Source organism: Eurytemora carolleeae, unplaced genomic scaffold (genome assembly GCF_000591075.1).
Source record: "Eurytemora carolleeae unplaced genomic scaffold, Eaff_2.0 scaffold340, whole genome shotgun sequence".
In the NCBI taxonomy this organism is placed as follows: domain Eukaryota; kingdom Metazoa; phylum Arthropoda; class Copepoda; order Calanoida; family Temoridae; genus Eurytemora; species Eurytemora carolleeae.
In genome coordinates, this window is record NW_019396237.1 from 50252 (window position 1) to 77683 (window position 27432).

At 33.6% G+C, this 27432-nt stretch overlaps 1 protein-coding gene across 3 annotated transcripts; it reads left to right on the top strand.

Annotated features, from left to right (window-relative positions):
- The first annotated feature begins 17294 nt into the window (after positions 1 to 17294).
- LOC111699023 (transmembrane protease serine 9) lies at positions 17295 to 22847 on the top strand. Of its 3 annotated transcripts, none has more exons than XM_023469553.1 (8): positions 17295 to 17394; positions 17544 to 17598; positions 18028 to 18127; positions 18937 to 19067; positions 19253 to 19306; positions 19734 to 19816; positions 20765 to 21939; positions 22568 to 22847. In XM_023469553.1, the coding sequence occupies exons 2-8, from the start codon at positions 17562 to 17564 to the stop codon at positions 22731 to 22733; spliced, it is 1746 nt and encodes a 581-aa protein (XP_023325321.1). In that variant the 5' UTR covers positions 17295 to 17394; positions 17544 to 17561; the 3' UTR covers positions 22734 to 22847. The 3 variants fall into 3 exon arrangements, with proteins under 3 accessions (XP_023325321.1, XP_023325322.1, XP_023325323.1); XM_023469554.1 differs by having other exon boundaries at positions 17299 to 17394; positions 17547 to 17598; XM_023469555.1 differs by having other exon boundaries at positions 17311 to 17394; positions 17552 to 17598.
- Positions 22848 to 27432: the final 4585 nt, after the last annotated feature.

Below are 27432 nucleotides of genomic sequence, written 5' to 3' on the forward strand. Positions count from 1 at the left end.
TAAAAAACTTTTTTTTTATCATTATATACTGATATCTGAAATCTTACTAACTGTCAGATTATATCCGAAGATTCTTGTTCAAATAAATAGCTTTCTTAATAAAAGAAATCTTCCTTATAAAAATGCATAATAAGTTGTATTTGTGGGATAAAGTTTAATTGTGGACTTGCAACTTACACAGTAATGTTTCTTAAAGGGACTGTAAAGGAAAAATGAAAAGGATGAAACCTGAGAATCTCAGGTTTTGAACGATACCTATAAGACATCAATCTTATGTTCCTGTCTCGAAAAATTGACATAAAACTGGCATATGCCCGTTTTGGTATAATTTTGACACAGTTTTATGTCAATTTCTCGAGACAGGAACAAAATCGTTCAAAACCTGAGATTCTTAGGTTTCATCCTATACCCCCTTTCATTTTTCCTTTACAGTCCCTTTAAACAGGGAGACTGATCACAGTTCCTTGTCCCAGCAAGCTGCAACTTTCGATCCCAATTTGACCAATTAAACATACATTTGTCGCTTTTCTCCTTTTGTCGCTTTTGTCGGCTAATACGTTTTAAGTGAACAAATTTGAATGAAAACTAAATTAATTTTAATGAAGAAACCGAATGTATTTAGCTTTGGCAGTCCATGTCGGCGAGACGCCAAGAAGCAAACTCGAGTAGAAAGATAATTGTAAGGACTGATGAGGGGAGGAAGGCTAACCCCACCAATTTCGTGTTCAAGCCACATTCTCCTCCTTTTCTCGTCCGAGCCACCTCTAAATCCTCGTCCTTTCAATATTATATAGTATCTAATACTCCAAGATAAAATTACTTTTAAAGAATCGAACCACGTTAGGGCAGAAATGAAATCTCGAATTTTTGTAAATCTAAGATAAAAGTTTCAATTAAATTAAAGTTTTAAGTTTAATTTCTTTAAAAATGTTAACCTTTTTTACGGTCAGATATTCCTGTTGTAGAATGCAGCAAATAATTTCGAGTTTTTAGAACTTCAATCTTTTTTAGTTAACTATATTGACAACCACAGAATTTTTCCGGGTGGTTTCCATGAGGAAAATTATAGGCAGAGATATGCCGAATATTTTTCTATTTATTTTATATCGCGAAGATTAGCCATTACGGAGGTATAAGAGATTTAAGTTTTACCTAAGTAAAGTTTGACATCATTCTCATGGGTTTGAATCAATTTGAAGATTCCAACATGATGTAATCATTGCAATACTTTAGTTCATCCATATTTTATGCCCTAACGTGCAAGATTAAAAAATATAGATTTATCTTCAAGAATGGGAAACTTTTAAACACATAATAATCAAAGGACGAGGATTCCGAGGTGGCTTGGACGAGAAAATGAGGAGAATGTGGCTCAGACGAGAAATTGTTGTGACAGGCCTTCCTCCCCTCGACTGACTGAATGAATATTGATGGTCTAAATGGGGTTTTATTGTGGTCAAACATAAAAAATAATAACAACACTGCGTAATACGTACTGTTAATATATGATAGAGCATCTAGATATGCCTCTACCTATCGTTCTATACTGTTCTGGACCGGCGTACATGTAATTTTGTGGGTGTGCTTCACAGCTGTTAAAGTTAAGTGGACCCTAGATTTTTTTGGAAATTTTTTTTAATCTCTGCAGTATCACTCTAACAAATTTTCATTTTGGCTATCGTTCATTCTATAAAATAATTTGTTCTTTTAAAAAGTTTGAGTTTATGTTCAGGGACAAATCAGAGAAGAGCTTTGGTAGATCTTGGGCCCTGGAATAAACAAAAATGAGATACTGTCGCTAAAATTTTGTTAACATAACATTGTCTCTCAAGAGTTGGGCAACATCAAATGCGCCTTGTTTTCAAATTTCCAAAATGATGTCTGCCGTTTTTGTACCTTAAGAATTGACTGAGATATTGAGAAATTAGTCTAAAATTAAAAGTATAAACTATGATACATTTCAAAATCCAAAATGGGAATATAAAATTTCAACTTTACCTTAGAACTTGACACTATATACTTTTATTTTATAAAACTGGGGCATTTTATACCTACAGTGTCAAATCTGGTGTTGATAAAAGTTTTGAACTATCTCTTCAACTCAACTTTGTGATATTAAAAGAAAAAAATATCCTTAGCTCATACAGGGTATCCCACGAAACATGAAAGTTGGTGAAAAGTTTTGAATGTCTTCTTCCATATACTGTATTAGATATTAAACACTCAAGAAACTCTTTTCCAAAATGAAGAAATCTCAATCCTCAACATTTTTTTCAGACTTAATGGAAACTGCAAAGAAGGAAGGAATGGCTCAATGGTTTAATATCTGTAAAAACGTTGGTTTTATTAACAACAAAAACTCAAAGGGATAAAAGTGGAGTGTCTAGAAGGTATTCCTGAAGTTGAAGCAACAGACAGGGTTGCCACCCACTTTGCAAGCATATCCCAGGGTTACCAACCACTTGAATGTACTGCGCTACCTGCCTACCTACCCTCCCTCCAGCCCCCAATTCTACAAAAATATGAAGTTTATCTAGAATTATGTAAGTTGAAGAAAACAAAGTCCGTCCTTCCTACAGATATTCCATGTAAACTTAGACAGGAGTTTGCGGCCGAGTTAGCAACCCCTCTCACCAACATTTTTAATGCCTGCCTGGAGTCTGGAAGCTATCCTGAAACCTGAAACCAGTGCCCAAAGTTCAGTCTCCAAAAACAATGAAAGATCTTAGAAAGATCTCATGCACTAGTGAGTTTTCCAAACTTTTGAAAGGTTTCTAAAGAAATGATTCTAGAAGATATCTCTGCCAAACTAGATCCTTCACAGTATGAAAACCAGAAGGCAACTGGGACAGATCATCTCCTGGTTACCCTTGTGGATAGGATCCCGAAGCACCTGGACCAGAAACTGAACACTCCGGCAGTCATCACAACCATGCTGGACTGGTCTGCAGCCTTTGACAGACAGTGTCCGACCTTTGGTATCAAGAAGTTTTTAGAGATGGGCGTGCAACCATCAACTGTGTTTTAACCAGCTACCTATCCAACAGATCTATGTCTGTTAAGTTTAATGGAAATACATCCAGAGTACATCATATGCCTGGAGGTGGACCCCAAGGTACACTGCTTGGTGTACTGGAGTACCTCGTACAGTGCAACAATAATGCTGATTGTGTTGATGAAACCCTCAGGTTTAAATATGTAAATGACCTTACCTTCCTAGAACTGATATCTTTGTCTACCTTATCCCATGGTCTCTCTTCCTACAACGTTAAAAATCATGTACCCTGTGATATAGGTGTTGATCATCTATTTATACCCACAGAGGCTATGTACACAGACCTACATTAAGTCTACAGCTCAACAACAATCATAGATCTAATTAAATCTGTAAAGCTGTTAGGAATTTGGGTAACTATATAAGTGCATTGGAGTCCTGTGAACTGGAGACCCTGGAGAAGGGACAAGCTCTCACTCTCTTTTGCAAAGAAATGTATTAAATCTTCTAAACATCGTCATCTCTTCCCTACTGCAGTTCACCCACATGAACATCAACTACGCCACCAGGAGCAGTATCATGTTAATCATGCCAGGACAGAAAAATAGAGAAAATCTGCTATTCCTCATATCCAGAGACTGCTGAACCGATAATCTTTTTGTTTCATAATTAACTGTGAATGATAATCACTATTTGATTTTATCACAATAAATCATTATTTATTTATTTTTTATTTTAAACCATTTACCAACTGTCATGTTTCAAGGGACAACCTGTATATGCTGGCCTGGTAACACAATATTATTGTCAAATTTCATCTCAAACAGACAAATATTTAGAAATATTAAAATTCAATTTCAAACTAAATCCTCGAATCAGAAATAATATATTTTGGTAGATATATAGTTTTGTTTTAATAATGTTTGACCTCTTACTTTAATGGTTACAGTGCTAAGGAAGTTTTAAAAAATTCAAAAAAGTACGCTGGGAAAATACATGTAAAATTTTGTCTGATTTTGGTGGTGATTCTTTTTAAGATATTTATACTTTCATGTAAAATTTTGATAATTTTGACATAAAATAAGATATTTTAAAGTGGGAAATTTGCCTTGAAGGTCAATGCAATTACAGCTTCTGAGAAAGATTTAAATTAAATTTAAGATATTTTCAGCAACAGAGAGAATTTAAATTTAAATATTTTGGATTTAAAAGTTCATTGTAGTCTGCATGAAGAAATCTATAATATAAAAATACACAAAGCATACATTCATAACCAAAAAAATGAAAAAATGCAAATGAAAACAAGGATGAGATTAAAAATAAAACTAATTGGTTGTGGATGGTTAATTACCAATATTTAATGTACTAGCAACAAAATACGGATATTTATTTTTCAAATTCTTAAAATTATGAATTTTTGTTAAGTAAAATATTCCAACCCAGAAGGTAATCAAAGTTTCAGGGGGGGGATAGGAGGAGAATACAGATCTGAAGGGGGGGGGGGATAGGAGTAAAATACAGATATGAGGGGGGGGGGGGCAGGAGAATGTTTATGTCACTGATCCTTAAGCTCTACAAACTTTAATCTTAATTGAACTGAGAGCTTTAAGTTGAACTTCTAAATAAAGTTTTCATCTCTAACAAGAAACCGTGCAATTCTTGAAAAATTAGTAAGTGAAACATATATAAAAAATGCTTTTTTTTATTTTTGGTTTCTCTGAAAAAGTAAGCAGTAAAAGAGAAATTACCACTTACGGAATCATAAAACGTCTTTATATCTTCCACATTATTGATCAGATAAAGGTTTAAAGGGCACCCTTCTGAACCGGGCATCATTATCTTTGCATGGAGGATCACTTAAAATTACGCTTACAGTCTCTTTAATATAGAACAAAGGCAATGAGCGTTCAAAAATATTTGTTAAGTATAAAATTGTATTTTGGTAGTGTTACCATTTAAAACTGGTCAAAATAAAGGAAATACATAGCTGAAACTAATGTGATTAAGCTTACAGATTATAGGAAAAATGTATTTACATTATAAAAAAGAACAAATAATGGTTGATAATAATGAATCGAAGTAAGCTGAAGCTCTCTGGCAGACCCTCCGCCTTTCATCCGCCTCATATGGCGGGTGTATCTTCCTCCTTTTGATTCTTCGTGAATCCAAAGGCCAATCCTATTTCCTCCTAGCCCATGGTTCAAGCCTATTCAGGGGCGGACACAGGATTTAAGTGAGGGGGGGGGGGCAAGATTTTTTAGGAACAAAAAAAATTCATAATTAGGAACAAAATTAAAGGATTAGGACAGGGATTTAGGAACAATAAAAAGATTGTTCAGGAATAAGGAACAAAATTAAAGGATTAGGCCAGGAATTTAGGAACAATAAAAAGATTGCTCAGGAAATAGGAACAAAATTAAAGAATTAGGACAGGGATTTAGGAACAATAAAAAGATTTTCCAGGAATTAGGAACAAAATTAAAGGATTAGGACAGGGATTTAGGAACAATAAAAAGATTGTTCAGGAATAAGGAACAAAAATATAGGAATAGGACAGGGATTTCAGTTTCAGTTTCAGCTTCTTACGAATTTCTAATTCTAAATTTATCGTTAACAATAACATTTACTTGTTGTCGTTGATTTTTAAATTAAACTGAAGAAAAGGCTCAAGATGAGCAGTGTGCCGCGTACCAATAAAACAAAACACAATGTCTGTCGTCGTATACTTACATCATTGGTTATAAACTTATATTTATTTTTAACAAGCTAGAAAAATATTTTTTTCGTCCTTCTCTTCTGATGATTAAATTTTTCAATAAATATTAATTATTATATTTCCATTAAATAAAAAATAATCAAATAGCTTAAAATTGAAAAACACATACGATTTATCAAATTGGGAACATTTTTTGCTTCGAAATCTCAGGGGGGGGCTACGCCCCTCCATGAATCTGTCAGGGGGTGGCGAATGTACCCCCGCCACCCCCCTGTGTCCGCCCCTGAGCCTATTGGCTTGAATTTGAAAAAGAATTCCGGGTCAATGGTGGTTGTGGTTTTTCACACGTTCAATCGTGCGTTAAAAGGATGTTTTCTTAGTTGGTATTTGGTTTTTCTAAATGTTATACACGAGGCGACTTATCAGCCACCCCACTGTTCTCATTGACTAGTTTATTTACAAGAAAGCTTCTCTCCATGCTTACATCCCCTACCTTATCTTGGAATCAATTCATGCACGCTGAATTGGTTTCGATATCTCACATAACTGGACTCCTACGTATTTTGGAAGAGCTCATCTGTGTGCGGCAGAGGTTTGACGGTGTGGTTAAGGGCTGGGCTCGCCTAACAACTCAAGCAAAACCTCTGATCGGAGTTTGTTGTTCGTCTGCATAGGCATTGGTAGGTTGCAACAGGCTACCAATGTTCTCTTAACTATGCACAGAACCTAGAAGATCCACTGGAAGAAGGTAATGAATCCTCAAACCGCTGCCACATAATGGAAAACTTGAAGGGCAGGTTCACAAAACTTCTTGACAATTAAAGTACTTGAATCCTCCAATCTGTGTCATATCTTGGAACTCATTCTCTAACTTTTTCAATGAATATGAAGGTCCACCATGTAGTTCATTAAGTGTACAATTGTTATCTTTATGACACAAGGCGCGGACTGTTTAGCTCCAATTGCTATCTTTTCCCTTCTGCCAAATCCAAATTGTATCTCAGGTTTAAAGACAGAGAACGCAACTCTGCAGCATTCAATACATCTTGAGGTTAGACTTTGATCCGGAGCAATTTAACATCACATTTTGATCGTCACATAATAAGACACTGAACAGTCAGATTTTGTGATCCTTTGATGAAGTCATAAAATAATTGTCCTGTAAAGCACCATTGGATTTTAGAAAAGAAACTCCAAGTCTAAGCAGGATTAAATTCTCAACTTCTGGCAAAGTCAAGAATTCAAGCTGAGGATGGTACAATGGAAACCAGACTGGGGGCCTTCTTACACTGCATGTGAAGAGCATGTTAGGCTCATGCAAAGCTACTTGACTGGGTTTCTGCATCTAGAACACAGGGAATAGAGTAAAAAAGGGCAGTGATTCAGCCAGCATTTAAGGAGAGGATGAAGAAGTTCTCCCTCCCTATGGTGTTGTAATTGACAAAATTTAAGTCCTGAGAAGCAGTCAATCTCAAGAACGGAACTTGAGATGAGCTCCTAGTCATGAGTTCAAGAAATATCTAGACAGGAAACCTGATCCTGAGTGGCTAGATGGATTTCAAGCCCAAGAAACAAGAAGATATTTATCCTTTTGTATTTAAAACATAACAGTAGAAAACTTTATAATAAGAAAAATTAAAGTTTTTAAAAAGTTAAAAAGAAATGTTTTTCAGGATTAGAAAGTGTAAAAAAGCAATTATCATTTTGAAGGGATCGTTCATATTTTTAAAAATTGCAAATAATATTTTATTTTTGGAATAAGGCAAGAACCAAGCCACCACCTTAAGGGACTATTCTTGTAATTGAAAGTAACCCTTTATTTCAAAATGGCACTTTTGAAACCTTAATCTGATCATTAATGCGGAAGATTTAAAAAAACATTGACATAATTTATATATATGTAATTCAACTTGATCAAACAAAGCTCTTAATGGTGGCGCGGCCTTGTGAATCCTGCGTGCCACTCTATTTTTAGAGGGTTTCTTTAAATAACGTTTTCAGTCAGAGACTCTTCCCAAATTCATGTTCAGTAAAATTCCTTATTCGTCGTATTATACAAATATTATAAATGCGATATTACCAAGTGTTTTTAATTACAGGTTGACTTTGGTTGTTTCAAACTATAAAATATATTTATGTTTGAAATGTCAATGGTTTACCGAGTTCACCGAGTTTAGTGAACTTGAGCTGTGGTTCCCAATGACGGTTCAAATTTGAACCAACAATTTAAAGGAATAGATTTATGAAGGATTTGAATTTGTGGTACAAATTTTATCCTGCTGCAGTAGGCAGTTCAAATTCATCAAATTTTTTCCCAGGTTGCAAAAATATTGTGATAAGAAAACTGTGACACGAGAGTAAAGTGTTCAGTTCCCCAGACATCCACATAGATCCAGACTGCCATGAAAAGTTGCAAACATTTTTAAGACCGAGTCTTAAATATTTCGATTTTACATCCTTATTTTATTTGTATTTAGATAAACATTTCAGAACTATAATGTGCTTGTTTTTAGCATTAATTCTTTCTTTTTATGAATTGATTGCAAAAACTCTCACTGATTTTTGCGTAAAAGTTTGCACCCTGAACATCTTATCTTCTAAAAAGTGAACATTCCCTGAAAAGTTTGCAAGTGTGAAAACATCTTTGATGCAAGCAGAAAAAAAGTTTTTTTGTCCTTGTAATAGCAAAATGTAAACACTTCTCTCCTGGGTTAAGAAATACATATTTTATTTCCAACTCATAGCCACAAACCCAACGGTTGATACAGAAAACCTATACCAGACAGTTGAAACAAGGGTGTACAGGAAACCTATACCGGACAGTTGAAACAAGGGTGTACACTGTACAGGAAACCTATACCGGACAGTTGAAACAAGGGTGTACAGGAAACCTATACCGGACAGTTGAAACAAGGGTGTACAGGGAACCTATACCTGACGGTTGAAATAAGGTTGATACAGGAAACCTATACCGAACAGTTGAAACAAGAGTGATATAGGAAACCTATACCGGACAGTTGAAACAAGGGTGATACAGGAAACCTATACCGGACAGTTGAAACAAGGGTGTACAGGAAACTTATACCAGACAGTTGAAATAAGGGTGTACAGGAAACCTATACCTGACAGTTGAAATAAGGTTGATACAGGAAACCTAAACCGCACAGTTGAAACAAGGGCGATGCAGGAAACCTATACCGGACAGTTGAAACAAGGGTTGATACAGGAAACCTATACCGGACAGTTGAAATAAGGTTGATACAGGAAACCTATACCGGACAGTTGAAATAAGGTTGATACAGGAAACCTATACCTGACAGTTGAAATAAGGTTGATACAGGAAAGCTATAAGGGACAGTTGAAACAAGGTTGATACAGGAAACCTATACCGGACAGTTGAAACAAGGGTGATACAGGAAACCTATACTGGACAGTTGAAACAAAGGTTGATACAGGAAACCTATATTAGACAGTTGAAACAAGGGTGATACAGGAAACCTATACTGGACAGTTGAAACAAGGGTGATACAGGAAACCTATACTGGACAGTTGAAACAAGAGTGATAAAGGAATCCTATACCAGACAGTTTAAACAAGGGTGATACAGGAAACCAATTCCGGACAGTTGAAACAAGGGTTGATACAGGAAACCTATACCGGACAGTTGAAACAAGGGTGATACAGGAAACCTATACCGGACAGTTGAAACAAGGGTGTACAGGAAACTTATACCAGACAGTTGAAACAAGGGTGTACAGGAAACCTATACCTGGACAGTTGAAACAAGGGTGATACAGGAAACCTATACTGGACAGTTGAAACAAGAGTGATATAGGAAACCTATACCAGACAGTTTAAACAAGGGTGATACAGGAAACCAATTCCGGACAGTTGAAACAAGGGTGATACAGGAAACCTATACCGGACAGTTGAAACAAGGGTGATACAGGAAACCTATACTGGACAGTTGAAACAAGGGTGATACAGGAAACCTACACTAGACAGTTGAAACAAGAGTGATACAGGAAACTTATAAAAAGGTTTCTGCAGATAATAACAATGTTTAATCAAATAATCAAACAGAAAGTTGACAAATAAAACCAAGAACTAATTAAAGATGAGAACCATTAAAGGGACTATAAACATTAATTCAAATTCTTTTGTTTGATTTACATCGGTCCCCTGTAAATTTTTCGAATACAGGATAAATTATTCTCTAGGAAAATACTTTAAATTGTCAATTTATGCTAGAAAGACAATAAAGGAAATTTGCAGAATTTTACACGTTTTTAGTAGAAAAATAGCCGGTCATACCACTCTTAAAATGGAGAAATTACGTCCACAATTCCTTTAAAGGAAAACAATTATAAAGTTTGTGTTGAAAAGAGATGTAAAAACCCTTTTCTCGATAATAAGATTTATAACCCTCTTTCAGCTCAGGTTTCGATACCAGGGAATTACGTTTTCGCTTTGTAAAAGAAATGTATGCTTAATTCTGAGCAAATTTAATTTTTTTAAAGATTTCCAACCAAATTTTGATTTAAAAAATTCGCACATTTGACAACATTTTCGACCTCAGTTTTGAAAAAATTGTGCTTAATATCAAATAAGAGTTTTGATTATTAATTTTTTTTAAAATGGTTTATTAAAGATGTTCGTGAAAGTGGACGAACGAACTATTTCGAATAGCTGAGCATGGATTGAACGTAAGTTTGGAAACCCTACATTAAAAGTATAAATTAGGAACATTTTGGGAATAATTGTGGGTTACGTAAAATTAAAATCTTAACTGATTTCTATGTTTGTTATTGAAAAACTATTGGCCAAGAACAAATATGCAAAGGAATTTTTGCCCAAAACTCAAACTTTCTAATATCTTTTACTGTTATGTTTTATCGAATATAAACCATTTATTTTTATTTCATTGGAAAAACTAGACTTTAACAATATTTGAAATTTCGATGTTTATTTTATCTTCCAGCGCTTTAGAAATCGATAGACATAGATATAGCACTTTAGATATATATATATATACAGATATAGATATAGCACTATAGATATCTGATATAGATATTGCACTTTAAACAATCTTAAACTATCTTCAACGGTAAATCAGATATAAACGTTTTTACCCATTACATACAGTTTTTTCGTACTTTAATCCTAAAACTTGAATGTTTATTTAATTTAAGTTAAATTTTAAAGTTTATGTCTGAAATTCCTTAAAGAAGATGTAGATAATGGTTTCGTTACCATTTTCTGTCTGGCTTATCTGGGACCTTAGGACCCCCCACCCTACCCCACCCTTCCCACGCTGTTTTTGAAAACTTTAGCAAGCTATGTCAATAATTTCCAAAAATTTATTTTAAAAAATTGCAAAATTTGTCATTGCTAATCTAGTTATTTTTACGGAATCAAAAAACTTTTCAATGCATGATGAAACTTCTTGGATGGTCTTGTAGCCCCCCCCCCATCTCAAGTCAAATGAGGAAAGGTTTAATAAAGTTAAATGTTCAATACCAAGCCAATATCCTGCGGTGAGAAGAGTTTCTGAAATGTTTTGACAGGATGAGGAAAATATTTTAGATTTCAGATTTGGTATCAGAATCATGTGAAACCTAACATTTATATACTGAGCTGAAAACTTTAGAATGGTGGATATCGAGATTACTGCTGGATCTCCGCTTTTTTTTAAATCTCCAGATTAAATAATGCTTGTTATCCTATTTTAACCGATCGGGATTAAGGATATTTCATTCTAAATGAGTTACTGAATTAATTAACGGAATTAAAGAGATTAAGCATTGTTCATCAAATTAAAATGTGCCCTCTGCACTGTGGAGAATTAGATCTGTGGATCAGGATTATAAGTATTCAGCACAAAAGTTCCTAGCTCCTCTGTTTGTATTTTTCAGTCTTATTTTGATTTATTCAAAATCCTGTGAAAATATCGTACACATGTCTATGAGCTATCTTTAATATTAAAAATCTAATTTTTAAGAAAAAGTTAGATAAATTCTCTAGTTCCTTTCTTCTTAGTATCTTCTAAAGTATTAAATATACGCTGTTAGTTGAAACCTTAAGAACCATAGAAAAACAATTTTTCCGTAAAAATGATACCAGGACTAAAAATTGCGAATTTTCTAATTACAATTTTGCAAATTTTTCGAGATTCTTTGTTTCAAGCTTTTTAAAATTTTATATTTCGAGAGAAACAATTTATTTACACATTTTTGTTTTTCTGAACTTTTGATTTGAAAGAAAAAAGGTTCGCGGATTTTGTTTGGGCCATTAAAGTACCAAAGAAACTTACAAATTTTCAAAAAATATTGAAAAAACACCATTCAAAGAGTTGCACAAAAAAGGTACAATTTTGCATCAGGCGCCGCAAATCACACTTTTTTTTGACTCACCCTGTATTTAGTGAAAAAATTTGAATATAGCAATTATGAAAAAGCTTGGTTTAATGGGTAAAAAATGGGTTACAAAGTTAATGCTCACAGAGTTTTAACCAGGACCTGGGGGCGGGTTTTCCTGTAGGTCCAATGGCTTTTTAGGTTTAAAGACGATTTAGAAAAAAAAAATTAATGAGATCAATAACAATTTCTGCAAAGGTCCAATTAATTTTAATTGAAAGAGGAAGGACCGGTGTTTCGTGGAGTTAAGATTCTGGATCCAGACTTAAATATATCCTGGTGTGATGAATCCTTCCATGTTAAGGAGGGAGGATAGATGAGAATATAGGACCCGTCCAGACTCCGATATAAAGTTTTATCCTCTCCATGAGAGATATAAAGAATATATTGATATGATCAATCCGTTCCATGCTTCGGAGAAATAAAATAACACCAAACCTTACGCTATTATACACAAATACATACTCTTGGCAAAACTCTTAGTTTTTCCCTGTATAAACCAAATCATTACGTAGAACCTTTCAGAACTTTTGTGAATCTTTAGATAAACTCTTATACAGGCCTACGGTTGATTTTTTCAACTTCAATATTCCCTGGTGGTTACCCTGCGCGCAGAGATTAATTTGATTGAGGGAAATCACGCTTAAACTTAAATTTAAAGTGCTCACAAGGGATATAAAGATCAATTTTCAAAACTATAAGGGCCAGACTTCTAAATAAGGCTGGGAACGTTCCGTTGATACAATTCAAAATAAAGCATATTTCCGTTTGTTGAAAAAAAAATACGATTTTTCTCGTTCGTTACCAAACTATTCCGTTCCGTTTCGTTAGCGGAACTTTTTACAGCCCTACTTCTGTATGCTCCGATCCTATACAATCTTAAATTGAATCAGAACAGATACGATATCAGAGAATTATTGGAGTTAGGATTCAGCACAATTGGGAAAGAAAGTTCGAATTATACAGTGAGACTCATAAAACTCTGGAAAGGAAACACACCATTCGTGTTGTGAATTTGATGTTGTTAAAGGCAAATATAGTTAAAGATGCAACAGATGGGAGTTAATCAGTCAAGCATAGATATCATAACTACTTTCAATTATGGATCAAAGGAAAGGGGGTTTTATTTTTAGCGAACACTTCAGGTTATCCTTAAAGGTCTCAACCTACGTGAGTTAACTTATATCTTTGTAGAGTTTTTGATAATAGGTACTTTGCCAGCGTGGCTCTTTGTCATGTGACAACTTTTCCATGTGCCAAAGTTTCCAAGCAATACTTTGCCAGTTTCCTCGACACAATGTACATGACAAAGTTGCTAAGTAATCATTTTGCCAAGTAAACTTTGCCAGGCGAATACACTTTTGTCAGTTGAAAGTTTTGCCAGTTGAAAATGTTGACAGTTGATAATTTTGCCAGTTGACAATTTTGCGAGTTAACAATTCTGCCAGTTAACAATTTTGCCCATTGACAATTTTGCCATTAAACAATTTGCCAGTTGGCAATTTGCCCATTGACAATTTTACCAGTTAACAACTTAACAGGTGGCAATTTCCCTAGTTAATAAATTGCCAATTAACAGTTTTTCCAGTTCAAATTTTTCTAGTTGACAATTTTGACATTTAAAAATTTGCCAAGCGGCAATTTGCCAGTTGACAGTTGTAAACAATATGTGTTGTATAAAAGCCAACTTGTAAGTTTCCCCTGTATCCGGAGGCTGTTGTATTTCCGTATATATTAGTTAATCTATTCTAATATGTCAACAAGCTTCTTCTTAAAGGGAGTATTCGCGAAAAATACAAAACTTTAAATTGATGTCTTTTTTAGCAATTGTTGCATCTGACATATCTTTGAAGCTGTTTAGAACCGTTTTTTTCAAAATAGTTGCAAATTACAAAATGATCCTCTAATATTGAAATAAAAAAAAATAAAACGAAGGTGCCAATATTTTCTGGTTCTCGATGTTAAAGTCATCTGATTAGAATTGGAATTTTCTTCTGTACGATGTGTTCGTTAAACTACCGGTTGTAAAAATATTTTGTATTTTTATTTTAGAAATATTAGGTTTAATATGCAAACTAATACTGATATTGTTTGCCCCTTTAAGTTTAAACCCACATTTCCTTATGATAAAAAGCATTATTTCTTTTCATCAATGAAATACTATTATACTGGGTAACATGGGAGGGAAAAAATATATCAAAACTGAAATGGAACTTTAAATCATCTAAATAATCTATTTTTAAAATGTTAAAATTCAAACATTTGATTAATTTGAAATTAAGTTTTTATTTTTGGTTTAAAAACTTTTATTGCACAAATGCGACTATAGTTTGTTTACATTTTTCCATCACGGTAATTTGTATTATAAATATTGCTGTATAAAACAATGAACCCTAATGCTATTTTCTATCACGGTAATTTGGCTTATAAATGTTGCTGTATAAAACAATGAACCCTAATGCTATTTTCTATCACGGTAATTTGGATTATAAATGTTGCTGTATAAAACAATTAACCCAAATGCCATTTTCTATCACGGTAATTTGTATTATAAATGTTGCTGTATAACCCTAATGCTATTTTGTGATAAATTGTCCTACAGAAAAAGGAAAAATATATTTTTCTGTGTTTATCTTTTCTGAATAAACCTGAACCAGGATTTTATGTTTTCATCATTCCTTTTAATTGGATTGCTTTCATAAATTGTCCAGCTTAATTATTCCTTAAGAGAAAATTATCAACCCTTACTAAAACATGTAATTTCATAATATTAAGCATACAAGCTAAACGTTATTTGAAAAAGAAAAAACAAAAAATGTAAAATAAAATGTTTTCAAGAAGAAAATGTTTAAACACATCCAGAAATAGAGGTCGTGAGGATGTTTCTTTCAAAATTCTTGAGACAAAAAGATATTTTTGCAAAAATAAATATTATGTTGCGTTCCGAAAATTCACAGCTATCCAAATGTTGCAACTTTACACACGCAAAAATCGATTTGAGTTTTGCCAATTATAAGCCTAAATATTTAAGGGACAGACCGGCTATGTAAGGTAGTTAAACTGAGTATGCAGTGTTGTGGAAAGCTTCTTTAGGATTCATTTGAGACATATAAAACTTTTTAAAGATCTGTAAATCCTGAGTTTCACAGATCTTTGAAAAAACGAATTCTAAAAACGTATCCACCCCAAAGTAGGAGTTTTGAACGTCAAATTTGCACTCAAACTCAGGATTTAAAGATCTTTAAAAAGTTTTATATGTCTCAAATGAATCTTAAAGAAGCTTTCCACAACACTGCATACTCAGTTCAACTACCTTACATAGCCGGTCTGTTCCTTTAAAACATAAGAACAAGTTCTTTTATGTGTACTAAAATATGCAGGATTACTGCACAAAGGATGAGACTGTAAAGACGACTTGAAACTTTTAAAATCAAACAATTACAAAGTTTTATCAAGTTTTCTGCCAGAAATTTAAACTTTTTATGATTTATTTAATGTTTCAGCAAAGAAAAAAAAGTTTACAATTTCTTGGAATCATAAATGTATGGAAACAGAGAGGGTAAATTCCGTACAGTCGTCTCTAAAATCTTTATCTTCTAGACAACCCTGTACCATGTTTAGGGGTCTAAAAGTATAATTGAACTAGTGAGGTAAATAAAAGACTAAGGTGTTGCAAAACTTGAAAGCCGCCCTGTTTGGAAAAGTATGGATCCATGTACACCCTGTATATTCCCTACTCACCGTGGCCAAAGTTGTTTGTAAGAAAAGTAAGGTTAATATGAGACACGTAGGTTCTCTTTATCTTATAATTGGATTGGTTAACCAGTAGTCAGGTTTCCCACAGTAAACAGTTATTAAAGAAATATTATCCAGTGTAAATCCAGTCCTTTTACACTTTTCTATAACATATAGGTCTGGGGGGTCAGGGGGGAATTATTATTCCTTATAAAGAAATGCTATTTACTCACAGGAAAATTTGTAAAAATGGATATTTGAACCCCCGTGAGACCCACTACTTTTGGGTTAACCCCAAACTATTTATTGGAGTGTATATACTACCTTTAAAAACGTAAACAAGTGTTATACCCTTCTCTATAGTTCCCCCATAGTGTTACAATTAAAAGTTGAAGCCTTATTCGGCTTTATTTTGGCAATTCCTATGTGTGTCACCTCGTGGAGCCAGATTATTAGCCTGGGTTTAAAATAGAACATAAGGTCAACGTTGGCTTGGGTTTTCCGCGAGTTCAGGGCATGATTTCTAGAGGATCGTTGTTTCATTTCCAACCGACAAAATATCTTGAATACAACTATGCTAGGCGGTTAAGTTGTCTGCCCTATAGCTATATACCTGCATGAGCAATGAGTTGCCATGCTTGCAGGCCAACCTACTTGCAATCTGAGCTTAGCTATGGGTCCGTATGAAAACTGAAGGGGTTACATCAATGGAACTATCCCTACTCCGAGCTATTGAGCTCATGCTGGTTACAATAGTTTTCCTCTTTGCTTCAGCTAGGGTTACCCCCCTCCCCCTTAGGTATTTTGGGGGGAGAGTTGTTTTTGTCACAATCTTCCTTTCAAAATGCATATGCCTTGATTTTCACGAAGAGAATGGACCATTTCAATGTATTCTAAAATCTCTTAGTTTTCAAATATTTCATCAATTGTAGCTTGCATTCATGATTTAATGATTTCAATTTATAATTACTTTTCATGTTTGCATATTTATCCATGAATGGATCCCATAAATCCGCGATATCTGAACATTTTAGAGGTCACAGTGAACATGGGTTAGGGGCGTCGCAAGCCCGCCTAAGTATTTGTTTGGTCTCAAATTTATGTATAAAATACCCATTTTTCACCAATTTTCCCTCGGATTTTAGTACTTCAACTTAACATTACTAGGACTGAGAAAAAAGAAAATTCTAAGCTGCGGAGCCTAATTTGACTTGAATAAAAGGTTTATGGTGTAAACTCAATATTGCTGACCCCCCCCTGATAACCCACTGTGCCGATCCCCCTCATATTTTAATGGAGTAAAGCACTTGTGAAAAAAATAGTGACGTAATACCGAAATATTTGCTGAAAAATAAAAGTCTTAAATGAAATAATAGAAATCTGTAAATGTCAGAACATCTCCGACTTTTGTTAGGTTTTATATTCTTAGAAATATTCTTTTATTTAAACTGACATCCACACTTGAACTCAGGAACTCAAGAACACCCACACTTCAACTCTAGGAACTCAGGAATATCCACACTTCACCTCAGGAAAGTCATTGTTCATGTTCAACGCTTTTTATTTTAAATGTAAAAAAAATGTTGAGATTTAACAAAGAACAATTTATGAAAAGGCCAAACATAATTTATTTAATTTATTTTTCTTTTAATTTTTCAATAATGAATATTTTGTTCACTAGTAGTGAAGACGTTTCAGCATGAGTTTGATGATCTGCTATAGCATTTTTGTCTTGGGTAATATTTAAGATTTTATTTCAAAAAAAAAATTGTTAAAAAAGGAAATTATTTGTAGTGGTCATTTACACTTTAAAAGGAAAGTTTGCATATAGTTGATATTTCATAATATTTTGAATTTTTTTTTTATATACAATGAATGCACTTAAAACGCCGATTAGTTTGTCCGCCAGGTGTCTCTGCTCTCAATGCTCTTGATGATTCCACATTGCAGAGACACCTAGCGGAAAAAAATCTTTGTTTTAAGCGCATTCTTTTATCTGATCAATAATCTGGAAGATATTGTCGTTTTTCTAGGTTTAAAAATGTTTATCGTGATAATTCCTGGATGACAAAGCTTTTATGGGTATAGTAAGGAATTTTCATCTTTGCATGGAGAGAATCATTTAAAATTACGCGTACAGTCCCTTTAAAACCAGCTTTGTTTAGAACTTTTCGAAATGACTGTTTCTCCTGCTGATGCCATGAATGTGAATAAAGCCTGTCAGACTGAAAAAGGACTTCCTTGTATCTTCCCCTTTGTGTACAGGTAGTGATGTTTATCGTTTAGATTCCCAGCTTTTAAAACCTTTTTATGTAACTTCCAATATTTTATAATTATTTACAACTACTTTATAGGGAAGTTAATGGAATTTTACTTTACCAATGGTTCCTAAGACCAATTTTGCCTACAAAACATCCAGAACGCAGCAAAAAAGTATTTGTACACAATTTTATTGTCATTTCAGATGAAAATCTCGAAGAGCGGGTAGTTATATTACATAATTTTCCCAAGGAACATAAGTAATTTAACGTCCATCTGATGTAGGAATCATGGGTTGGTAATTTCCTATTCATATTTTTATTCAACTTCAAAGCATGGGATAATAAAAATAAAAAATCACAATTTACTATGTAGTTTGGACCTGCCTAACCAGAGTAGGTGGTTTTAATTGGTTGGCCCACTATAAACGAATGAGAATTGCAAAAAAAAACAATGAACATTGTACATTTTAAACATAGGAATGATGGTAAATCAGGAAAAAGGTTATTGGAGGAGGTGAGGGAGTATATAGGAAAGGCCAAAAGGCGGTAAAAACTTTATTCTGTTAAAATTTGCTTTTATTTTATTTTTTTAGAGTTTTTCTATTATTTTTTTCCACGGGCAACGCCGGGCCCTTCATCTAGTCTTTATTATACCCAACATAAAGGAAACATATTACTTTAATAAAAAACGATCGTTTTAACACATAGTTTTTGGTTTGTTTTTGCAAATATTTTCTCTCAGAGTCAAATTTTGACTCTGAGAGAAGATTACTTCAAAAAACGAAACAAAATGATTATTAATAATATATGCAGGGAACGAATCTTCACTACTTGTACTACAAGTGATGGAGATGTGAGACCCTGGTGTGCTACTGCTGTCTCTGCTACCTTGAATCTTCAACATCAAGATTCATGGAGCTATTGTAACAGAGACTGTCCAGGAGGTTTAAAATCTAATTTTGATTTGATTTGATTAAAATAATTCATTTATACATTTCACTGGCTTTGCTTGAGACATTTTGGACCAGCAATTATCTGATTTTGCAACTATTCTGATTTAGTTTGCATTAACCCTGGGACAACATAAACATTTAAAAATTAAAAATACTGCTTTAATGTTTACTTTTAGTTACTGCTGTTAGCAACATTTATGTACATCCTGACAATGCTGTTGGTCAATGCAGTAAGTAAAAATTATTAACTAATTAAACTATAAAAGTGCTATGAATTACTTAGAGGAAGTGAACGGCTAGATATTGTAGCTGACCTGAGAGTGCGGTATTGTAGAGCAATTTTTAGGATTCATTTGAGACCTTTAAGAAATTTTTACGGTTTATAGTTGCTGAATAAAGCTAAATCTTGTGTTTTCCACGGATTTTGGTTAGTAGTGCACTCTTAGCTCATCAACGGTGTCTAGTCGGTCAATGCATTCGCTCTAAATACCTAGATAGGTAAAAAGTATATTATGGTCAATGTGAAAACATTAGAGCACAGGAATGACCAATCACTTTATAGCTAGGTTTGAGAACCTATAACTAGTTAGAATGTCGTCTTCTATACCGCCACAAATCAACAATCATGATTAATAGTATTTTCCAATTTCTTGTTAGAATGTGGAGTTCCAAATGATATAGATCAAGAATCAAGAATAGTTGGTGGATGGAAAACAAGGACAGGGGAATATCCTTGGCAGGTTGAAATATCAGGATAATCTTTTAACACTTCAATTCCTACAGGACGGGTGCCCTGGACCCCTTAATGCTTTTTGGAAATAACTCAAAAAGTGTTGGTCTGAGGACGCTATTTTTTTACTTTTATAACTAACACATGCCCCTAACTTCAATCTTAAAGTGGGGCTTTTATATTTGATGCCTGAGTCCTCAGGCATACTGCCTGAATGCCTTATTTAACCTAAATCTAATATTTAGACACACTTCCAGTCATTGGATTTCAACATTTTTTAAAAGCCTTATAGAAAGCCTTCAACAAAAAGAAGCAGATTGCACAATTTTTGTGTAGAAATTTGTCATATGCATTTAAATATGCATTTAAGGAAAACTGAAAGTGTGCAAATTCCCTTTAAAGGCATCTTTGCAAAGAAATCTACAGTTAAACCCTAAATAAGCAATACATTGAAAGAATTCATCAAATGTCGTATTCTTCACTTTCTGAAAATGGAATGTTGCAGATATATAGTTATTCGATTAAATGATTTTATGGAGCTCTTTAAAACTGTTCCTGCATATTCATAGTTTTTTATTTATTTTCGTAATTACTAAGATTTACGTAAAATAGTATAAAACCCATTGAAAAATTGTCAAGCCAACATTTGATAAATTCTTCAGATGTATGGCTTATTTAGGGTTTAACTATAGATTTCTTTGCAAAGATGCCTTTAAAGGTAATTTACACACTTTCAGTTTTCCTTTAATGCATATTTAGTTTTTGTAAAGTTTGCAAATATTTTTGCATATTCAAATTTGCTTGTTTAAGGGCTTTTCAAAAATGCATAATTTATTATTGTTTGACTTTTCAAAAAGTGTATCAAATGTTATAGATTTGTATCACAATTAGAAATGAGACGTCAGCCTGTATAGGGTTAATTACTTTTAATACCAAATGCTAAAAATTATTCTCTCAGGTTGGATTACTCTTTGGAGGTGACCTGCCAGATAAGCAAATATGTGGAGGAACATTAGTTGGAGATAAATATGTTATAACAGCCGCCCATTGTACTTATAGAAAACTGAAATTCTGGCTCAAAGTTTTAATTGGGGCTACAAGTCTTGCAACAGTTGACCCAACAACAAGCTTTGTTATATCAATTTCAGATATCAGAGAACATCCCAATTTTAATCCTGAACTTTTAACGAATGACATTTCTGTTCTGCTGCTTTCAACTCCTGTTGATTTGAAATCATTTCCCAATATTAAACCAGTATGTCTTCCTTACATCACCAGAATGGCATACTTTCAAGGAGAGTTAGGAATAGTATCTGGATGGGGAACTACAGGAATTGAAAGCCCATTGAATTCTGAACTGTTTGAGGTAAATGTTAAAGTGCTGGGAAAGTCTGATTGTGGATTTGACAGTGGACGAATCACTGATGATATGTTCTGTGCTGGCTGGATTGCTGGAGGTAAAGATGCATGTAAAGGTGACAGTGGTGGCCCTCTGATTGTCAAAGATGACAATAACAATGGTGCTGCCACTCTTATTGGGTCAGTCAGCTGGGGGATTGGATGCGCAGTTCCTAATGCTCCCGGAGTCTTTTCAGACATTACATATTTTATGGAAAAGGGTTGGTTGATTTCTCAGATGCCAGATCTAAACACATGCCCTCCTCCAACCTCATTCACATGGACTATTAAAACTGAACCAGATCCAATTTTACCAGAACATATAACTTCATCTTCAACAGAAATGCCATCTTTACCAGCAATGTCATCTTCATCAGAACTTAGGTCATCTTTATCAGAAATGGCATCAACTTTAGAAATGCAATCTTCCCAAGAAATGCCGTCTTCACCAGAAATTATGTCTTCGCTAGAAATACCATCATCACCAGAAATGTTATCTTCAGCAGAAATTCCATCTTCAACAGAAATTCCATCTTTAACAGAAATTCCATCTTCAACAGAAATTCCATCTTCACCAGAAATGCCATCTTCAACAGAAATGCAATCTGCACCAGAAATGCCATGTTTACCAGAAATACTGTCTTCACCAGAATTGCCTTCTTTGCCAGAAAATTCAAAAGGTTGTTTGACAGAAAATAGTTTACCTGAAGTTTTAGTAGTTTTAAAAAGAACAAGGAACGTAGGGTTTGTTATACTTATTTTTAATTCTTGGAAGCAGTTAAGTAATGGAATTCCATATTTTTACAGAGATCTTTTTTTAAATTAGACGGTACAATTGTTTTAATTCATATTTTGATTGGTATGTATTTTTTTAATGTCAATGTTGTCTAAAGTTTTAAAAAATATCCGCTAAAATCTCTGTAAAAACCGGTGCGTTGAAATTGAATGAACATTTGACAGAGAGTTTTAGTCATGAAACATCTTAAATTATAAAAAACTTTCTGATTTCCCATAATTTAAACTTAATTCCTTAAGAATTATAAGTATTCCATATTGAAGGACCTTTTAAGTGTAAAACCAAAGGAATTTATATAATGCATATAACCACGTACATGTAGACCATGATATTTCAAACTATGAATTAAATAATCTACATTTGAAATATCAAAGGTTTACGTCTAAAGGTCATAAAGATATAGAGATTGAGTTCGTAGCAAAAAACTCAAATCCTTTTTAGCATAAGAAACAACACTAAGGAATTTTGATATATTTTTTTCATGACAAATGTTTCTTTTGAACATTAAACTTTGAATATAGAAATTGCACACAAAATTTAATTTTATTAAGAACCCTAAAACAATAGGAGAGTGAGAGATAATGCAGCATGCCAACAAATATGCCTGGAGGAACCAAGATGTCTGTATTGGGCTTACTACTATAAATCAGAAAAGTTGAGAGGAAACTGTAGACTATTTGGTTTGGAGTATAAAAACATGGAGTACTGGACAACTGGTTCTAGACTATGTTGATATTGGAACAGCATGGATTGGACAAAAATATTTAAATAGTATAATCAATTATTATTCAATCAAAAAACATACTTTCATTTAAACAATATATTTCTAAACATTGAGCGAATTTTGATTTGTGTTTATTGAAAGGATTTTTTGTAATTTCAGATAAAAGGGAGAAAATGAAAAAATAACAGTTTTCAGAGCTTGATTGGTGGATCTTGGTATCTACAGTGGACATTTTTGAATCTTACGCAAAGTGCTTGCATGATCTTTTGATTTTGGATACCCAATATCTGGGCTCTCTCCTTACATAAACGACAAATTCTCTGGCTTCTGATTGGCTGTTTACGGGATACCTATATGGACACTTCACAGGACACTCCTGTATGCCGAGTCCATTAGCACTTAATTCAATCAGGGTTCAGTCATGTGTTTGTTGTCTACTCAGAACCATTAGAAATAGTATATATGGCCGTAACATCTATCTTTCTATCTTTCTCATTATCCAATCAGTGCTATGAATCCTACAATCGGCGCTATCAGTAAATGAGCATATTTTCTGCTATTGAAACTATATATGTGGGGATATCAAATAAGGATTGATAGCTGTAGATTGTATAAAGATCAAAACAAGCATTAATATCGAAATCCCCAATTTACAAGAGTTTCATTCATCTAAACTTCTAAAGTGCTAATTTCGTTTGAACCCAAAAGGTCCATCTTCCCCCCTTCCACGCTTGTTTTAGTAAAAGTACACAGTTTCGTTTACTGTCTAATACTGATTTCAGGATTAATATCTAATTGGATAACAAGATAGATAATAAGATGGATCAGTGGCGTAAATAAGGGGGGTTATTGGGGTTATTTTCCCCCCCCCCCCTAGAATCCTGGGGTTAAATACCCCCCCCCTNTTTACCCCCCCCTACAGAATCCTTATATCCGCCCCTCAGATGGATGTTGCCACTGTTGCATTTTCTTATGGTTCTGAATTGTCACGTGACTGAACTCTGATTGGATCTGACGCTACCAGAGAAATGAAAAAAGGAGGGACCACCCTTCTTGCTTTTTTCAAACAATTTTATTAAGTAGATATACCCAATAGGCTTTAAAATGACATTAAGCTACAAATTCAAATTCTTCGTTTTTGAATAACCATAACAAATGGCGAAGAAACATGATATTTATTTTAAAACCGATTTTGCGATGAACATTAATTTTAGCTTAATATAATAATTAAATCCATAACAGGGCCATCTATAATCAGAAAGAGGTTTTGGGAATCAGATAACTCTACTGGTACTCTAGACTACAACGATAATCTAATGACAACCTAAACTATATCTGTCAACTGACTACCATATAAAGATGTACAATATACATAGACCTCACTACTAACTATACTGTGTGGGTGTAGAGTACTTATTCAAAATAGTAGGATAGATAGATAGTTATATAAAGAGGTACCCACAAAGGATTATACTTTGATGATAATATGTAAACTTCGACAAACTAGAGAACTAGAGAACTAGAAGATTAGAGAACCAGGAAACCAGAGAACTAGAGAACTAGAGAACTAGAGAAATAGAAAACTAGAGAACTAGAGAACTATAGAACCAGAGAACTAGAGGATTAGAGAACCAGGAAACTAGAGAACTAGAGGACTAAAGAACTAGAAAACCAGGAAGCTAGAGAACTAGAGAACTAGAGAACTAGAGAACTAGAGAACCAGAAAACTAGAGAACTAAAGAACTAGAGAACTAAACACTAAGTACTAGAAAACTAGAGAACTAGAGAACTAGATAACTAGAGAACTAGAGAACTAGAGAACTAGAGAACTAGAGAACTAGAAAACCAGGAAACTATAGAACTAGAGAACTTGAGAACTAAAGAACTAGAGAACCAGAGAACTAGAGAACTAGAAAACCAGGAAACTAGAGAACTAGAGAACAAGAGAACTAGAAAACTTGATAACTAGAGAATTAGAGAACTAGAGAACTAGAGAACAAGAGAACTAGAGAACTAGAAAACTAGAGAACTAGAGAACTAAATAACTAGATACTAGAAAACTAAAGAACTGGATAACTAGAGAACTAGAGAACTAGAGAACTAGAGAACAAGAGAACTAGAAAACTTGATAACTAGAGAATTAGAGAACTGGAGAACTCGAGAACTAGAGAACTAGTGAACTAGAGAACTAGTTAACTAGAGAACTCGAGAACTAGAGAACTAGAGAACTAGAGAACTAGAGAACTAGAGAACTAGAGAACTAAATAACTAGATACTAGAGAACTAAAGAACTGGATAACTAGAGAACTAGATAACTAGAGAACTAGAGAACTAGAGAACTAGTGAACTAGAGAACTAGTGAACTAGAGAACTAGTGAACTAGAGAACTCGAGAACTAGAGAACTAGTGAGCAAGTGAGCTAACCAAGCTGCAGGAGAAAGAAAAATTAGTTTGGTTGAGAGGTATATTTAGATTTCTATTGCAGAAGAGAAAACTCATTTATTATTTTAATCTTATCTTGAAAACACAAACATACAATCAGAAACCACTCTTGCAATTACGTGGGCCAAACCATGGCATACATTTCTTTCTCTGAAAGACCAATCAATAGTAAATTATCATAAAATTTTTATCAAAAATAATTTAGTTATAGTAACCATGTTTGTTTTGTGAATGTAAGTTAAATTTGTGTATGGCATTTCTCTGAAGCACTAAAAAGTGTCAACCCAGACCAAAAAATATTTTCAAAAATGTGGAACTAATATTTTTAACTTTGTGAGGTTTGCAGCATCATTAACACCGAATTCTAAAAATATTTACCGTTTAAGGCCGTATACATCTAACGAACACAATTTAAACTGTTCTTTAAGAGAATTAACAAAAACAGTCCTAAGCGATCAGTGATTAGAATAGTGTGGATGTATAGAAACGTGCTCCTAGTGTTTGGAAAAAATGAACAACGAACAAATGATCTAATTTTAACGAACGTTGAACTATTTAAAAACCAAGAAAGTGCCCTGCCCTAATAGAAAAAAAAACTTTTGAGTGCATACGTAGAAACATAAAGTTTCAAATATATGAAAAATGTCGTCTTTTAAACGTTTATTTCTTCAAATTTTAACATAAAATAACATATTTTGATTCATTCAATAGTACTTCTGCATTTAATTGCTTGCAATGCATGTTAGAATAAGACTAGGGATAGTTGTTTATCTGTAATGAGTGGGCTAAATGCATCATGAAAACACAAGTGAATATAGTGAATAGGATATTTATTCATTACTCGAGAATTAGTCTTAAATCTCATTAAAGCTCATTAAAGGGGTTGTAGGCGTAATGTTTAACCCTTTAAAAACCCATATATGATAATGATAATCTATATAATAAAACAAGACATTCGTTGATATATATGTTGCCTATCGCCGGCCAAACGGCTGGACCGATTGGGCTGAAATTTTTTGTGGACACTTAAGAGTGACCGGGGGGTGTTATAAATTTTATTCAACAGGCACCGCCGGGCCTTTCAACTAGAAATAATTATAATAATGTCGTTTATTGCTAAATATTGGTTAAATTTACAAAATTTTCAGAAAATAAAAAACTAACTTTCTATTCTGTCAATTCATTAATTGTTTCTGTAGCAAAATATACTTCATAAAGAAACCACAATTAAAATGATGATTTGACTATTAAAAATCATAACTTGAGTCAAAATCATTTGAGTCCAAATCGGTTTTCTGGTTCTTACTGTACAGTGATAACTGTACAGACATTCGTATATATATATATATATATATATGTTGCGTATGAAAGACACAAAAAAATTTCAATTTATTTTTCAAAATTTTTAAATTATTTTTTTTCCACGGGCAACGCCGGGCCCTTAAGCTAGTGTAAAATAAAAGTTTAACAAAAAATTCTGCAAAATATGTTTTGTTGTCTGAAATTTTATCTCATGAAGATGAGCTTAAAGGAACTATAGGCGTAATATCAAATGGTAAATTCATATCGGAGTAACCTTGAGAAAGATATCGTCGTTTTTCCATTTTATAAATGTTAAATTCTGACAAGTCATTACTTGTTTCTTTAGTATAAATACTTTTAAAAAGAAACCGCAGTTGAAAATAATTAATTTTTCCGGTAGATCAAATAATCACGCACCTTTGCACCTTTAGTAAAAGTAAATTCAACCTGTATGACCGCGTTAACCTTGTTGAACCGGCTAGTCCTGTCCAAAGTACTAGGTACAGTACAAACTGGGACCGGAAAGGTTGACCCGACTCGGAAATTCAAATGTACTACGGCTGCCCTTGTAATATCTTATTCATTATTGATCAGACTAAGACTTGGTAACTACTTGTACCATTGTAAATTAATTGCTGCCACATGTAATCCAACAGTTGCAAGCTATCACGCAAAAATCGATGTGAATTTTCCCAATTATTTCTTAAAACCTAACGCTTAAAACAAATGTGTGACAGTTCTAAAATGTACTTGTCTAGAACTATAAAAAACATATTTGAGTTAGGAAGATGAAATCAAATGCCAAGGGGGTGTGTATTCAGAGTCAAATCAGTCTTAACAATTGATGCATCGTTTCAAAGCAGTCTGGATCTAAGTGCTACAGTCCCGTTAAGAGATGGAAAACTTCTTTAAAAAGTCCCGTATACTATTCAAAAACGATCGTTTTTCGGATCGTTTTCGGGCT

Bases quoted from the DNA above. Each gene is read 5' to 3' on its own strand.
- LOC111699023 (XM_023469553.1), top strand. From the start codon at position 17,562: ATGAGTTTGATGATCTGCTATAGCATTTTTGTCTTGG. The intron at 19,068-19,252 runs GTTTAAAATCTA...GTTTACTTTTAG, and splicing joins TAACAGAGACTGTCCAGGAG to TTACTGCTGTTAGCAACATT. The intron at 21,940-22,567 runs GAACGTAGGGTT...CTAAAACAATAG, and splicing joins GTAGTTTTAAAAAGAACAAG to GAGAGTGAGAGATAATGCAG.